The 17,235-nt window shown below is 38.0% G+C and overlaps 1 protein-coding gene across 1 annotated transcript in view; it reads right to left on the bottom strand.

Moving 5' to 3' along the window:
* Positions 1-4,254: 4,254 nt before the first annotated feature.
* The window catches only part of Clvs2 (clavesin 2), a 79,715-nt gene continuing 66,734 nt past the window's right edge, over positions 4,255-17,235 (bottom strand). The window contains exons 4-5 of the mRNA XM_051164403.1: positions 12,046-12,266; positions 4,255-4,932 (exon numbers count right to left, since the gene is read on the bottom strand). Of these exons, the coding sequence (XP_051020360.1) occupies positions 4,845-4,932; positions 12,046-12,266 (309 nt within the window). The 3' untranslated portion in view covers positions 4,255-4,844. The remainder of the gene's footprint in view (positions 4,933-12,045; positions 12,267-17,235) is intronic.

Genomic DNA, 17,235 nt, shown 5'->3' with positions numbered 1-17,235 from the left:
TAGTAACATTTGTCCTCCTCTGAACAAAAGTTCAACTTGAGTGTTTCACTACAAGAAATGCAATTTTTATATTTTCCCTACAGTCCAGGTGGATTCACTCCCATATTTCTTGAATAAAAACTTCATAGTATTATGTGTGGGACTAACCTCTGGATTTTTATAAACAAAAATCTTGGATGCATGTAAGACTGTAAAGGCAGTGAGCTAAAAATGCTGCAAAGCCAAGGCCTGCTTATATTTCTAGTTATTCATCCAATCCGAAGGGCTGAACAACGGCCAATCATTATGGTAGCATATGGGAAGCTGTTTTTCTCAGCTAAAGACAGGAAAAGTCCATTTGTTCCATTACTGCCTCTTCTTGCAGCACCACTGCTTCAGTTCACCTGTGCAAATAACAGGTCTAAACTGGAATATCTGTGGCCTACTGGCGTCAAGTATCAATACCATCCACCTAAATGTTAAAATACCACATGCTGAGACTTGAGTCATTTCATTGTGTGTGTTGGGACACTTTCTGGAATGTCATCAAGGCTCAGGGAAACTTTTCAAGGAAATTATATATATATATATATTTTTTTTTTCAATGAAAGAAGTAAAGCAAAACAACCAGGCAGATTTTAACCCCACAGCAGATGTACAAAGTCTCTCTGCAGATTTCCTGAACAAAACATCTTTAAAAGACCATGGGTATGAAAAGTTTACCCCCTGTATTGTCCTTGGCTGGTGCCTTAGTTTGAGTGGGACCCCTGGGCCCAAATCTGCCTATCATATTGTTCTACTTGTAGATTTCTAGGACCCTCTGTATCCTTTTATTTTGCTGTTCTCCCATGCGTCTCTCATTTAGAGTCCCAATAGGATGCCTTCCCCTCTGTCCCAGTTTCCTGGTAAGTGAAGGCTTTTGTGGGACATGCCCCTTGGGCTAGTATGCAGATATAAGTGAGTATATACCATTTGATTCTTTCTGCTTCTGGGTTAACTCACTCATTATGATCATTTCTAGCTCAATCCATTTAAACCCCTTCCCAGATCTAGCCAATGGTCAGAATATTCTCCACAGTTGAGTGGAGAGTGTGATACGACTTTCTCACGTACTCTGGTGCCTCACATTTGACCATGTCCCCTGGAGGGGGAGACCTGGTGGCACTCAGAGGAAGGACAGCAAGTAGCCAAGAAGAGACTTCATACCCTATTAGAATATATAGGGAGACGTAATCCCCCTCAGGAACAGCCATAGGGGAGGGGAATAATGGGAAAAAGGGGTGGGGGGGAGGAATGGGAGGATACAAGGGATGGGATAAACATTGAGATGTAACAAGAATAAATTAATTTAAAAAATGCAAAAAAAAAATAAAGAGGTTATTGAATTGTCAAAAAAAAAAAAAAAAGACCATGGGTATGGTGATGAACCTGAAGCTGTGTGTGGAAGTAGAAACAGCCTGCCATGGCTCTAAAGGTTTCCTTGTGAGATGACTCCTATCTGTGTTTCCTGGCACCTAAAAGGCTGCTATCCAGTCTTTCTGTTCCTTTGGGAATGTTACAGAAAGCATAAATGATTGAATGACTATGAGATCTGCATACACATATTAAGGAGAACATCTTATGTGGCTTTTCTCTTTAGGGACATGAATTTTAATACTATAAACAAGAGTTTTCCATGAAGTGGTTTATGCAGTGCTTCTGCCCACACAAATGCAAACTATTGGCTGAACCAAAGTCATGCATAACCCATTTTAACAATTTGCTTGAGAACCTTTACTTAACACCTCTATACTGCTTTAACACAGTGCTCTGTTTTAAATAGCATGGGTTGAAGTTACTACATTAATCATTCACAACACACAATACTGTATAAAAATCATCAAAGGACAGCCTTAGATATCCTTCTTCAAATGAGATCTACATGTTACCCTCTCAATATTGAGGAATATGTTGGGTTTTTAAAAGAGAGTGCAAATAAACTGGGTATGATATTACTGATGTTTTATTCTATTTTTAAAGAGGCACTTTTTCATATTCCTTAGAGTGTATGTTGTGATATTATCTTATTTAGTAGCCAACAAAATGTGTCACTGAGAATGCGATGAGAAGAGTTCTTTATTTTTAAGTCAGTTTTGAAAGCAGCTGTTGTTGAAACAACTGAAAGAAAGATATAAAAGATGGAATGGACAAAGAGAAAAATAAATGGGAACTTGGCTTAGAGCTCAGAGGTGGAGCACTTGCCTGGCACACTCAGGACTCGGTTCAATGCCCAGCACCATTTTTTGAAAAGGAAAAAACAGAGGTCAACTGGACTACTCCAAATCAATGTGGTACCTCTTTGAAGTTCACAAATGTCAAGTAATGAGACCATTTACAAGCCAAAATAAAGCGTTCAAAGTAAAGAACAGAATCCATCAGGAGCATAGAGTGGTCTAGAACATTCACACTTACAGGCTAGATCATGGATCATAAATGTTGTTACATGATGTGAGATATCCTAAGAGGGAAACATTTGCCTAAGCATTGCTTTAGCTGATGCTGAAGGGGAACATTTATAAATTTGAATAAATAGTCTTTCACTAAGCAGCTTCAAAACCATTGCTAGAAAACCAAAAGGCATCATTGTTTTAATTTGTTTGTTCATTTTTAAAATATTTTAAGACTTCTAGCCCACTTTCAGCTGCTCATTTGAAGAGGAGCAGACGCTTGACAATACCAAATGTGGGTTTAGGAAAAAGCGTAGATGATACAAATTATTTTTATATGTGACACTAACTCTATGGTAGGAGAAGGATGCTGGCTACGCTGGGTGACATCTGAAGCTAGTAGAGTTCTGAAAATTGTCAACAAATGATGCATAACAAGAGACAGAGATTTGTCTCTCTGTGCTCACAATATTCTTGGTGTATTCCAGTGACTCCTACTTCCAGGCACATGCTTCTGTCATGAAGGAAGTCCAGGCCTAGAGCGCATAGGTCAGGTCGACAACAACCTATTCATCAATACGTGGTGCCTCTCGGCTCTGATCCAATTTAAGAAACTCTGGCTTTTAATCCTCATTTCATTCAAATCTCTGCCACAAAGACAGCCAGAGTACCCAGACCAACAATCACTATTATTTTGAAGGCAGCTGAAGGTTGCCGTTCTTAGTGTATCTTTAAAAATATAAAGCAATTTTCAAAAGCTTATTATCTCTGTACTTGTAGAAGCATTAGGCAACCCATGTTGCTGCAGACTGGTGTGTTGGTTCAATGTTGAGATTAGGGGCGGGCTGCCAAAGTCTATCTAGATTTTTTTTTAAAGTTTTTGGCTAATGGATATATCAATGCTTTTATATGCCTTTACTTACACTGGATTCTAAAAGTTCTTGGAGATATTTTTCCCTTGAATGATGGTACATTCTCAATCTCAAAATTCATGCCAGGAAAGTAATAAAACTCTTGCCTTTCTACACAGGAATTGAAATTCAAAGTCAAATGTTTAATGTTGTCTATAATTATACAATTTATAAAACAAGACTACAATTATATACAAATTTGAGTCTAGACTTAAATTGTTATATGCTGTCTCTGATGCTCTCCAATACTTTCATTATATCTGCCAGATACCACATTCTTTTTTCATCTTTTCTCAAAAGCATAAAAGAACAACAGGATAATTAACCTAAATTTAAGAAAAAACTCATTTGCTCACTGCCTAGCGCCTGTGTTATATTGAGATTTGTTGCTTCTTAAAAAGAAAAAAAAATCACATTCATTAAGGTGACACACATTGAAGAATTCATTTTATGATATATTGAATTCCCTTGAATAGGTATCCTGAAGTCTGTCAAAAGGTTTCATTTTTATTTATTTCACTGAAAATCATTTTCCATGCTATCTCAAAGCCTGTCATATCAATAATTTATTAGAACGCAATACAAATATATATATATATGTAGTGTGTGAATATATTTTTCAGCAAGTGCTCAATGATATGAAATTAGCCCATTTGTAAGTGATAAATTTTATGTTCAAAATTGGCTGTCAAAATGATTCAGAAACTAATTTTCATTTTCTCGGTCAAAGAATTTTGCATGAAAATATTCTAAAGTACAACGGACAAGGGCTACAATGGAATCTTAAGTAAACGAAAGATTGTGAAGGCAGGAGTTTAGATTAAAAAAAAAAAAAAAAAACACTCTTTTTCAGAATTCAACAACTTGAGTTTGGAAACACGTTTTCCTGAAAGACTCTGTGAGTCAGCAGCAGAAGAGGTCAAGACTTTGTACACCCGCTCATCTTCCACTCTCTGTCTTCTGATGCAGCCAGTGACGCTCCTTGAATAGTTGCTCTGAAATGGAAAACACTAAACAAGGAAACATCAATCACAACAATTTCCTGGAAATAAGTGAGCTTGCTGTGCCCAAAGTGTGTTTGAATATTGACAGTGCTTCAGAGAATAACAATGAAACAATTCACTATGATAGCAGAAATATGGCTTCATAGGAAACAGGGATACATTTAATTAAATTTTATAGTGTATGCGTCTTTATGTTTCTTATTATAGTCCATATCACTGGCTCAAACTTGTGAGTCAGTCTTTCCCAAATTAAATTACTACCAAAATTTACAAACTTGATGTGAAGACTACATTGTATTTACAAAGAACTTGGCACTTACAGAATAAATTATTGACTTTTTTTTTTTTTTCAAATCTAGCCCAGGGCACCCATGGTTTAGGCAAATGTGAAAGCCAGATGCCTTATGCATTATGCTACATTAACATGAATAAGGTTTTCCAGCAAATAAATGCCCAGTGCTGTCCCTGTTGCTGAAAGCCAGTACCTCCCACTTCTAATCCATGGGGTAGGGGCGCAAAAGTTCTCAGTCCAGAGAAAGTAAAGGCTGCATGTTTTCTTCCTCGCTCTTATCCATGCGTTTCAGTGCTGTAGGGTCCACTACTGATTGAGATCTGGAAAGAATAAAGGCAAGATCAGCAAGTTAGCGCCAAGAATTATCCAATTAACATTGTCTTCATTCTTTTCTTCACCACTGCTTCTCCCATCTGAATTCTCTTCCCCCACATCAAGGGCTTTATGAACTGTGGATATCACACCCTTGGTGTCAGGGTGAGCAAACAATCCCCTCAGGCCTCCTGGTTTGTGAACAGCAAGGAGATCTAAATAGAGAATAGTAGGCATAATATTCTCCTGACAATTTTCCTATCCTGAAATTTCCTGGTATAGAACAGATGTTTCCAGATGGAAAAAATAAATTAACGAGAAGATGATTTTGATGATGATTTTGACAGCGGTAGGAGGCCTCATGCCCGCTTTAAAATAAGCTATAAGACAAATCCAAAATATTTATAACTTATTTCTTTATTAGCTCTTAATTTTGATTACTATGTCAACAAAAATATCAGAATTTGAATGTAATTTGTAATTTTTCCCACTAGAATATTCAAATAAACCATATGCTTTAACACTTCAAGAAATGATTAAGACTTTTCAAGCAAAAATGCTTGTTTGGTCAGGAAGACTCTAAAATTAAGATAACACATAATTTGAAAAATGCATATATATATATATATATATATATATATATATATATATATATATATATATATATATATATATATATATGCTTTTCTTAGTGAAGTGGAATTATATTCCTGTTCATCACTAGAAAACAGCATGAGAATGAGAAGGAGAGAAAACAATAGCACATGCTAATATTGTGGCAGGAAGATGCCATTTTAATGGCTGTGGCATTAAGAAGCAGCTGCCCTTTTAAAGCCCTCCCTGGTAATGAAGCCTTCCACACTGCTGCATTCTAGCCTTTTGCTGTAGCAATGTGCCTCTTAGCAGACTTCATTAACTCCCGGAAAGGAAGACTCTCAGCTAAATTACAATTGCACATGCTAATAAAAAAAGAATGTAATGGAACTAATTATATTTTTAAGAAGCACAAGATACACCAATAAAATGAAGCATTTATTAAATAAAGAATTGTTTCAAAATAGAAAATGAAAATGAGGGTTTTTTTTTAAGTGGGGAGAGAGTTTGTTAGTTTCTTAAATATCAGAATATTAAGTAGGTGCTAGATCTTAGAAAACATACTGGTTAAACTTTTCTATGTTTCCCTGTGTGTTTTCAGGAGAAAGAGGCAATGAATAAAAAGGAGAGCAAAGAGAAAAAGAAGACAGAGAGCAAAGGGGAGCAGTAAAAGGGGAAAGCCACAGAGTAAGATGCACAGGAAGATTTTAGTGTCTGAATTTCTAACGGATGAATTTCCAAACAAAAATAATGACATTAAGCACTCAATGTGAAGAGTAACAAGCAAACAGAAATTAATACCTTACAAAGAAAATATCACTAAATACATCTAATATTCAGACTTTGAGCTCTGTCTTCCTCATCTTCAATAAGCAAATGCCAAAGCTGTTTGAGCTCCACAAAGCCCACTGTTAAACTATTTGTGCTCACCATGATATTCTGTTAAAAACACAACAGACACACACATACATTCTTTTAGATTTGAATAGAATCTGATATTTTAATAATATAGAAGAATAGGTAATTTTCTTTTCCAAATTGAAATTAAATTGCTACATTATTTCCTGGGTTTTACAGTTATCAGAACTATTGAAGGGTGAAGTTGCTTCCATGTGCACAAAATTTTCACCAGAGGGAGAAAAAACACTGAAAAAGATGATTTAGGCATGCAGGTGCTGTCTCTGGACACTGTTGCCTGATTTTCCATTACTTCCCCATGGTGAGGCTGCCTGGACTCGTCCTAGTGGAAGAGGATGGGCTCAGTCCTGATGTGAATTGAGGTGCTAGGGTGGGATATGAGGAAGAGGGGGAAGAGTGGGAAGAGGGTGGGACCCTTAGGAGAGAAAGGAAAGAACCATGATCCATCAGGATCTAAAGTGAATAAACACAACTTTTAAAAAGGTTGTCATTGGCATAGAGTTGCCCCAACTATGTTGTTTCTTAGCCTAGGCTTTTGGTCTTACTCCCTTATGTGGAAGAAGAGGTTGGTGTTTGTAAGATCATCAGTACTACTAACTGATTTATTCCAGCCATGATAAGGGAAACTATCTACCATTAATTTACCACTTATAGGCACAAGTTCTATACAACTCCTACTGTCTTTATGCCGAATAACTTATTCCATATTCAAATGGGACGAGAAATAACTCTCTTGATAAAATGCCTATCATACAAGGACGAGAACTTGACTTTGGATCCTTAACACCTGATTACAGCTGAGCATTTGCCATGGGTTTAAAGCCAGCTAGGGATGCAGAGATGGGAGGATTCCTGAAGCTCATTGGCCAGCTGGTGTAGCAAAATTTGTGAGCTTCGGATTCAAACAATAAGGTAGGAGCAGTTGAGAAAGGCACCTGATATTGACTTCTGCCCTCCATATTCATATACTTACACCCAAATACACATATACCCACACAAGTACACATGTCCGTACACATATGAACATACTCAAGCATATGCACATGAAAAAATATAATAAGTTAAATTTAGTAATCCACCATTTATTTGTTTAGTAGCTATGCAACTATAACAGCATGCACCAAAATATTTTAGACCTACATTTCAGAGAAACTATTTAATCCCATTTGATTTTCTATCTGATTTACTTGCTTTTTAATCATGGGAAGACTATTAAAATTTCTAGATTATGTTATTTCATATGTAAAGTTGGGGGGATATCCCCTACTTTACATTGATATGGTGAGGAGAAGAGGTAATACCATTACAGAAACCACACACACATACATAAACAAACACACACACACTCAAACACAAACACACACACACACACACACACACACACACACACACACATACACACACACACACACAACCAGTAGGAAGGGTTATGAAAGCAGCTTACAGAACATGATTAGAACTGGAATTCACTAACCTTATATTTTGTCCTCATTATTAATCAGGTAATATGAGACAATTACTTTCTGGTTAGTTAACTCCAAGAAGGAAGAGTATGGATTTAACCACTTCAGTAGAATACAAATTAGCATGTAGTAATGATTGTTCGTACCATTCAAGAAGATGGATATCTCCAGCAAAATCACATTTTCAGGTCCTATGAATTCACGGTGGCTATGACTACGAGCACAAGACCTGAATAATAGGCCAGCCAGAGTCCCTGTATGGAAGGGCAGCCTGGGTGAGGTGGGGGTGGGGCAATTTATGAAGTCCCAGTCCCTCACTGAGATACCACTGTCAATTGATGACTTCTAGGGGAGGGAGAGTCGATTTTTTTTACGAATGTGGTCCCTGAGAGGTTATGTACAACTCAACAAAAATATACTGTTAGTCCTACCACCTAGGACTGAAAGGTATAAAGTAAAAGACCTCTCTGGCAGTAAAGCTAGGCAGAGTCTACTAAACTTGGCATCTTTTCAGGGAACCAAGTTCTATCTCTGACGAACTCATATAGCGAGACAAAACTCTCTAAGAATTATAAAACCTTCCCATGCTATAAGCATACACCAAACAACAAGTACCTTTAAAATTCTATCCAGTTCACATCAAAATCAAAAACACAGCTGGGCCAGTGGATGCGCTAAGAGCCTGCTCGGCAAGGAACAAAATGTCCCAATTAATTGAAGTAAAGAAGGAGCAGCCAAACTGACTTCAAATTCGGGCTGCACAGCTTATCTAAAAAGGTGATGTTACTTCATCAAAATTATGTTCTGTAACAAGGCTAAATGCAGAACATAAAATTAGAAGGTTATGGGCTGATTGATCAATAAACTGATCAGTTTAAGGTGACCAGTGTTAGCAGCGTGCTTTGACTTTTTGCACAGCAGCTATTGATAACAAGAATAATGCTCACAAGGTCGACCCAGGAAACCTAGACACCACTAGTCATTCCACGTTCAGATATTTGTCACCTATTAGTTATAAGTAATGAGTTTAGACAGATGTTGAGAGACAAAAAAAAATCACTCACTCTTTCTCTTGAATGGGATACAGTAGGCCATTTTGATCGCAGCTTTTCTCTGGGAACTAAGGATCCAGAGACTAGAACAAATGGTCTCTATGAAATTTATACTTATAAATATCAAACAGTCCCTGCCATTTCATAGCATTGCTAAGTGCTATGAAAAAAAATTTTAAGAGGACAGTGATTGACCAGAATGAGTAGCGTATACAAATAATTAGGACTGAGAGGTCGAATAGGACACTAGGACCCTTTTGGAAGACATTTGACAGGTCCCAGCCACTTGAAGATGCATGGAAAGAGAACTCCAGCCAACAGTGGCCAGTAATGGCTTTACAGAGGGACAAGCTGGAGACACTGAAGAGCAGAGAAGAGGCTACTGCATCTGGAAGTAGGAGAGGAAGGAGAAGGTGTGATTACCCAGTAGAGAAATGCAGGCAGGGCCAGATTATACAGTGTTTTGTTAAGTCTAATGAGTGGTTATTCATGATATAACCCTCAGTCATTTAAATTTTAAATTGGAGTTGTATAATGACTTAACTCACATTTTTAAGGGAATCTTTGCATTTCCATGTGGATTACAAATGAGGAAAGGGAAACAAGGTAAAGATGAAAATTTAAAAGGCAGTTAGCTATACTGTGGTGGAGCACACCTTTAAAACAAGCACTGGGGACCCAGAGGCAGGTGGATCTCTGTGAGTTCGAGATCAACCTGATCTACAGAGTGAGTTCCAGGACACCCAGGGCTATACAGAAAAACCCTGTCATGAGAAGAAAAACAAAGGGCAGTTAGAAATTTCTAGGGAAGTGTGAGTTAGTTACAGGAGTAAGCTAGCCTGAGGACTGTGACTGGACTGTATGAATGAAACTGTCACAGGAGGAACTGCAGAGGGAAAGGCTTTTGTTTAGTGTTAAGAGAGGGAACTAGGGCCATTACAGACACCTGTCTCCTAAGCGTTATATAGTTCACTTCCCGAGAGGGAAGCATCACAGTGTCACACTGTCATAAAAGAGTTGGCAGACTTTCTTTCCACAATCTTAAAAGTTCCAGATAGCCTTGTTCAACACACGTATACACACACACACACACACACACACACACACACACACACACACACACACGGGGGGGGGGTGCGGTGGAAGCACTGAGAATACAATATTTTAACAAAATATATTAATGTAAAAGAGACAAGTTTAACAAAATATATTAATGTAAAAGAGACTTTTCATGATAAATGTTAGTTTAATAGTTGTTAGTAGATTCCTTTTGTCAGGTGACAGTTATCCATAGCCAATTCCTTTTAGGGATTTTTGTTTTGGAAACTCTTTTAGAGTTGGAGAAACACAATGTAAACACACACACGTACACACTCAGTTACACACATCATGATTTTGAATGCAACTCAGGAGTAAACAGAATCTTTAGCAACCTCTCAACAAATACTTCAGGGCATTAACGAATCCTCAGGTTTACTGATAATTATTGTATATGGATGTCAACTGAAGGGAAATGAGAAGCCTAAAGCTGGCTTAAAGAAAAACTTGTTAACAAGAGAGGAAATGATAGCAGGGGAAGCTTCCAGTTCTTTCCTTTTACAACCAGAAGGCGTGCAGTTGCCTATAGTGAGCAAAAAGCATCATCATCATCATCGTCATCATCACGGAAAAACATGTGTGTGGGCATCTACACATGAGACAGAGAGACAGAGATAGAAAGACAAATGCAGATATAAACAGACAAAGAGAGACAGAAAAGGGGAGAGGAAGAGAGCAGGAGGAAGGAAGGGAAAGACTCTTTCGCACCATGTATGACTGACTACCTGAATCAAAGCCATAACCAAAGACCCATCAAGCTTCCGGAGAAAAAGATGCAAGATGAGGTTTATCGTGACAGGTGAAATGTTTGCATCTTCCTTGAGGTAGCTGGGGGAATCACATACTTTTGTGGGTGATGAGAAGACTTATCTGTTGGCATCATGAAGTTGCACTCTGCTGGGGCCAAAGAAGCCTGAGAATCAAAGCTGTATTGTGTGCCACAGAAGCAAAGGCAGAGCTGATTATGCAAGCATACATGTGCAACTCCCACACACACTAACTGAAAGAAACAGGCATAAAGCTTTATGAGACAAACAGGAAGATGGACTCTAACTCACTCGACAATGAACTTTTTGATGATTAAAGCTGTAAAGATACAGATAAATAAATGGTTACCTTTAGACAAAGACAGGCCAGAGATATTGAGCAGGTAAGACAAGTTTGAATGTAGTGTCTGAAAGTGTGGTGTGTGTGTGTGTGTGTGTGTGTGTGTGTGTGTGTGTGTGTGTGTGTGTGTTTGGTCTGATGTATTTTGATGCTAATTACCACTTGCTATCTCTGTTCCCCAAGAATGCTATGTAGCCTTGCCTAAAAACTTATTCCTATTTGGCCAATAAAAAGCCAACACACCTGGGCAAGGCAAGTAGGGTAGGCATGACTAAGGTTCTCAGGCTTTGGGGAAAGAGACCAGAAGATGAGGAGGGACTGGAGGACAAGAGCAGGAGAAAGGACGCCAGGATTATAGATTAGGAGAAGAAAGAAGCACATGGCTGGCATGGATGGATATTTGGCCTAGATGAAGAGCATTAGCAAGTATTTGGGATTGTGGATGGTAGTTACTAGAAGCAAACAGTTTAGGATTGGGGCAGGGTATAGAATACCTGGGAGGCAGTTTAGAGGATTAATATCTGCCTTGCCCAAGGTTAACTATGGCTATTTCACAATATAACAGGTGTCTGTGTCTTGACTGATTGCTAAAGGGTTAGAAAGTACTGCCATAATAATAATTAGAGGCCTGATAATAATCATCACTATGCCTACTGCTAAATAACTACAGCATGTGTGTGTGTTGTATGTGTCTTTGTGACACATATAACATTTTTATGAGTAATTAATTGGACTCTTATGTTCTAAGACAACTGCCCTTGTCACTACAAGTCTTTAAAATTCTATCAGGAAGGAAATACGACAGAAAACTGAAAACACGTAGGAAAGGGAAGTCTCAGCGTGCCTTCTCCCAACAGCTTCACCCTCTTCCCGGTCTATCTGAACATACCTCTTCATGGACTTGGGAGAGAGCTCCTTTTCCACTTCCTGCACAGGCATGCTGTAGGGGTCCACGGCGTACTCGCTGTCATCGTCGTACTCATGGTCTAGCAGGGTCCTGGCCCATGTCCCCATGTCATACGGTGGCAACATTCCCCCAAACTCAGAAGGCAGGATCTCAGGATGGATCAGCTGGTGGAGACTGTTCAGGTTGTTACCATGCAAAAATATCTATAAACGCAGGGTGAAAGATGGGAGGGAGACACAGAGAGAAAACTAAATACCATCTAAAAGCTGTGAGGCAGGGGTGAGGCTAGAAAAACAAACGTTAAGAGGTTTGTATGTCTCTCAGAATGCTTAAGTCTCTCCTCTGCTCCATAAAGCAGGCAAGACTGGCCCATCATCTAGCATTTCCTATAAAAATTCTGAGAATCAAGAATGTTTAATTTCTGGATGATCAGATAGTTACTGGGCTTTAGCCGGATTATTCCAGTGGGGGGGAAAAAAAAACAACTTTCAGTACTTAATAGCCAATAAGTGTCACTATTAATAAGGTCTCTAAAGGAAACACAAATTTGATTTTCTGCTTCTTGGTCAGGACCATGAATATGATGAGCTAAGTTCCACATCACCATGTTGTTGGGTGTCCAAGCCTGATGATGTGCATAATGGATGCTGGTCAAAGAGCCTTTTCTCACTGGTTCCAGAGCTGTCCAGGTTATCAAAGCCTAAAGCTGCCTCCATGTCTGTTTCTCTTTATTGTCAATAAGAAGAAGACTACTGTAACTGCTCTACTGTTGCTTTATAGTTTGAAGTGGATGCTCTAAAGAAAATTAAATTACCTTCCTCACATAAAAATCCTGGGTGAGGCCAATGTCCCAGAGGATATGTAATCTGTATTACTGCCAATACCCTCTATCCTTGAGGTTTACATTGTCATGGTCCAAATGAAAAATAGAACAATGAATTGAAAGGGGAAACACATTATAAGTATACCAGTACTTAATTTATTGGTATTTTTGTTTACATGAATATTTTTATAAGATGAAAATGAATTCAAGCCACAATCTCCATTATTATTATCTCCATCAATTGCTTCCATTTTCTTCATTTTTAAAACTGAGAATCATTTAAATTTTTCTATTTTTAAACATTTTTAACATTATGAATATTAAAACACCATCCATTAACATGTTGACATAACCAACTCTCTCTGAAATAAGATTATACCAGTGAATAAAAAGCAACTTTCAGTACTTAATAGCCAATAAGCATCATTATTAATAAGGTCTCGAAAGGAAACACAACACAGTTGTGGTTTCAAGCTATAGAAAAAGCAGATTGGAACAGAGCTGGAAGCTTCCTACCCACTGGCTGGCTTTCATGGCTTCTGAAGATGTTGTGAATACTGTTGGGGGAGAAAAGACATCAGCAGTCTTACCTAGCTACTACCTTAGTAACTGCAGTACCATCCTGCCAAGCACAATACGCAGACTGGCACAATAACTGCACAACTGTTATGTTATCCATTTGCTCTCAGGTCAGTTTTGAACATGATCCACAGAAGGAATCAATGTCTCCTTACATCCATGGCTGGTTACGGGATGAGGAGGGCTCCTCTTTCTGAGGACTCGGTGAGGGAGGGAGAGGGTATGAGGGAGGAAGGGAAGGTGGGATTGGGAGATGATGAGGGAGGGGTCCACAATCGGGATGAAAAGAATTCAAAGTTCACAACAATCAGGTAACTTATATTGCTAAAGCCCAATACAGGGAATAGATCTGAGACTGGCTGAGATATGCACAGACAATGCCTTTCGTTGGTCACAAAATCCTGGAGGCTTATTATTAGATACCATTTTCATATGGCATGAATGAAGATTTGCAGATGTTTTTCTTCTGCTCATACAAAGAGCAGAGAACTAGCCTTAATTGTTTTGTGCATCCCGCACACCTCATACACTTATAATTTTAGGACTGTATAATGCTTGTGAGAAATTACATGTTTTCAGAAGAAAAGAACCAGATGCTGACCCTGGATCAGACTTGACAAGATTCATTACTCTCAGCATGTTGGTCAATGACATCCTGCATCCTTCATGTTTCAGAACCAAGTGCTTCCGTTGCTATTCCTCATCAGAACAGAAAAGCTTCCAGGACATCTTTGAGAAAACTTCAGATTCCAATTGTCTTAGCATTTCAGACTGTCTCACATAGGACTTCTATTAAGCCTGGAATTTCTCAGCATTTAGAAACTGGACCACAAATACTATTCCTGGCTTGTTTAACCATTTTCCCCAATTTCAGTTGGGCCCCTACAAATGTATCATTCACTGCAGATCATCTGAAAGAAACCTTAAGAAAATGTCGACCCATTTCCCCTAAGAAGGGTTAGGTAGGCTTTTGGTTGCTCTTTTTAGCAACAGATGATTATTTTCATTGGGAATTGGTTGTAAGTTATTATTGGCCTTACTCAGAGAGAAAACAAGGATGGATTCAGGAATGTCTCTCTTTTCCTTTATCTTTCTTTCATAGGTATGGAGATAGCGGTTGAAAAGAAAGAGTGGGGAATATAGAAATATACAAGGACGATAGGACAAAAAGGAAGATTATTGAATCTGCTCCTCAACTTAAGGCCTTAATTATTTCTCACAAATAGTGTTATTTTTAATTCACTCATATAGATTTCTGTATATTTTAAGTTTAATTTTGAGACATTGATTTAGAATTCAAATTTAAGATTAGCAGTCACACATTATATAATATATATACATATATATTTCTACTCTAACATGAGGTGGTGTACCCATACAACTCAATTATAATACAAGGTTTACTTCCAATACTTTGAAAGTGCTATTGCAGGCAGTTTAGGATAGTTAAGTATCACAAGCTAATTGTTAGTTGATCAAATCACGGTCATGTCAATTACTAGTCTATTTTTATCACAAGAATATGCATCCCAGGTTTAACCGATAGATATGACTCTATAGATAGATAAAGTAAAATAGTTAGATAAGGTCTTCAAGAGCCTCAAAAACCTACAGAATCTGATATTTAAAGATGTTTCTATTATTAAAGATTCTTTGATGATAAGACAGGTTAATACCTGGCAACACCCAGCCTACCTCAAAGAAGATGATGAGCATCAATGAACCTCCTTGTGGAGATGGCTTCAAATATGGCAAACCAGCCACCAGGCAAATGTCCTCATTTCTGCCACAGAAAGAATTCTGCCTAAAAGCGGTCAAGCTTGAACACAGGCAGAGGTGAAGACCAATCTCTTCCTAGACAGGTTAGCCAGTCTTCAATTGTTCCTGCCTTACACATATATCTGTCAGATATACTGGGCCAAAAGACTGAAAATGATGCTCCAACATTATAGAGAGTTTTGGGTGACTGATCAGGCAGCAAAGTGAATCTGTCAGGGGACGGGGGAGAGTTGTTTTGTTTTGTTTTTCATTTTGGAAGCTGCTAACCTGCACCTCCAGTTTACTCAGGTAATTAATTTTATTGCTTTTCAAGTTTCTGATGGGGTTGAAGATCAGATAGTTTAGTTTTACAATTAAGCGTAGTTTTTTAGGGGGTAATTTATGTTTAGGTCTAGATAGATGTTTTAAGTTGATAGAGATGAGATATGCTAGATACTGATTTACATTCAGAATTTTAGATCCACCAAGATAGGAAAGATGTTTTCTCCAAGGTTGCCAAATACAAATAGCCAAAACACTATGAATGTAACATTTATATAATTCCTGACTGTTTCATAGTTCTTGTTGTTTGTAGTGTATTGCATTTATGTGTAAAAATGTAAAAAAAAAAAACTGTTAAAAATCCGTGGCTGAAACATGTATCAATCTGTGGGTATAAAAATTAAGAACTTAGCTGGGCAAGGTGGTGCTCGCCTTTAATCCCAGCACTCAGGATGCAGAGGAGGTAGATCTCTGTGAGTTTGAGGCTAGTCTGGTCCATAAAAGCAAGTTTAGGACAGCCAAGGCTACACAGAGAGATCCTGTCTTGAAAAAGCAAAAAAAAAAAAAAAAAAAAATTAAGAACTTATGGGAAAGTTTATTACTATGTCCACATAGAATAACAGTATTAGGTTCTTTACTAGGACCCACAGTCTAGCCAGCCACAGACTTCTGGCCCAAGTGTTATAGCAGGTATGAATTTGTTCTTATGAAGCAGGATTAAAGTTCAATCAGAAAGTTGTTTTTTACTCCTACACCTGTATCATTATTGTAATAGTGGGCCACATCATGTACGGCCAATTGATAGTTGTTTTAGCTCACATAGTTTACAGCTAGCAAAGACTATTGGTTACTTTCCTCTGTAATAGCATGCCTAGAATCTTCTAGTATGGTGAAAGCTAACCAGTTGAGATGAAGCTTTCAGATTATCTTTATATCCACATATTATTGCATCTTTAAATTCTCATCAGAGAAACCCAGTTGATGGTAAATGACACAGACACACACGACTTATCATCATGCCGAAGATAAGAGACTATTGGGTATTTATTTACTTCTAACTAGGACATTTATATCACATATCCTCCTTCCCAGAGCTTGGACATCATCACAGCAAGGAACCAGAAAAGACTGATAGAGCCACAGGTAGTGGATGTCTGCAGCAAATCAGCATTTCCAGAACATATGGATTCATAGTGGCCTTGACGGCATGCACAATGTCTTCATAAGGACAAGCCAACTGAATTCCCAGCATGAAAAGGCACAACTCATGAAGTCCTGTCCTTCCCTGAGAGTCTATTGCACTTAGAAATGTGGTCCATGCGAGGTTATTCCTGCTCCTGTAGATAGCCCCAAATGCATGTTCATCCAGGCAGCTTCAAGAAGACACATAAGGCTTAAAAAAAATAAAGCGTATAACGATGGAAAGAAAAAGTGGTTATAAACATAGAGTAGAGTTGACAGAAAGAGTCTGTGAGGTTGGACTGATTAAAATACATTTCATATTGCAAAAAAAAATCTCAAGGAAATAAAAAAAAAAGAAAATGAAGCAAAACAAAATAGGACTGAAGGTGTTTTCAGCCCTAAGTGTGAACTTTCTAGTGTTTTGTTGTTGTTGTTGTTGTTGTTGTTGTTTTAGCATTTATTGACATGGCATGGTGCCAAAGTGCATGAGAAAGATTTGTGTTTATGCCCATAGGTAAATGTTTATGTTTTGTCATTATACAAATGCT

This window comes from Acomys russatus, chromosome 21 (genome assembly GCF_903995435.1).
Source record: "Acomys russatus chromosome 21, mAcoRus1.1, whole genome shotgun sequence".
Classification (NCBI taxonomy): domain Eukaryota; kingdom Metazoa; phylum Chordata; class Mammalia; order Rodentia; family Muridae; genus Acomys; species Acomys russatus.
Note: the sequence above shows the minus strand (reverse complement) of the source record. Positions and strands in the feature narration are given on the sequence as shown.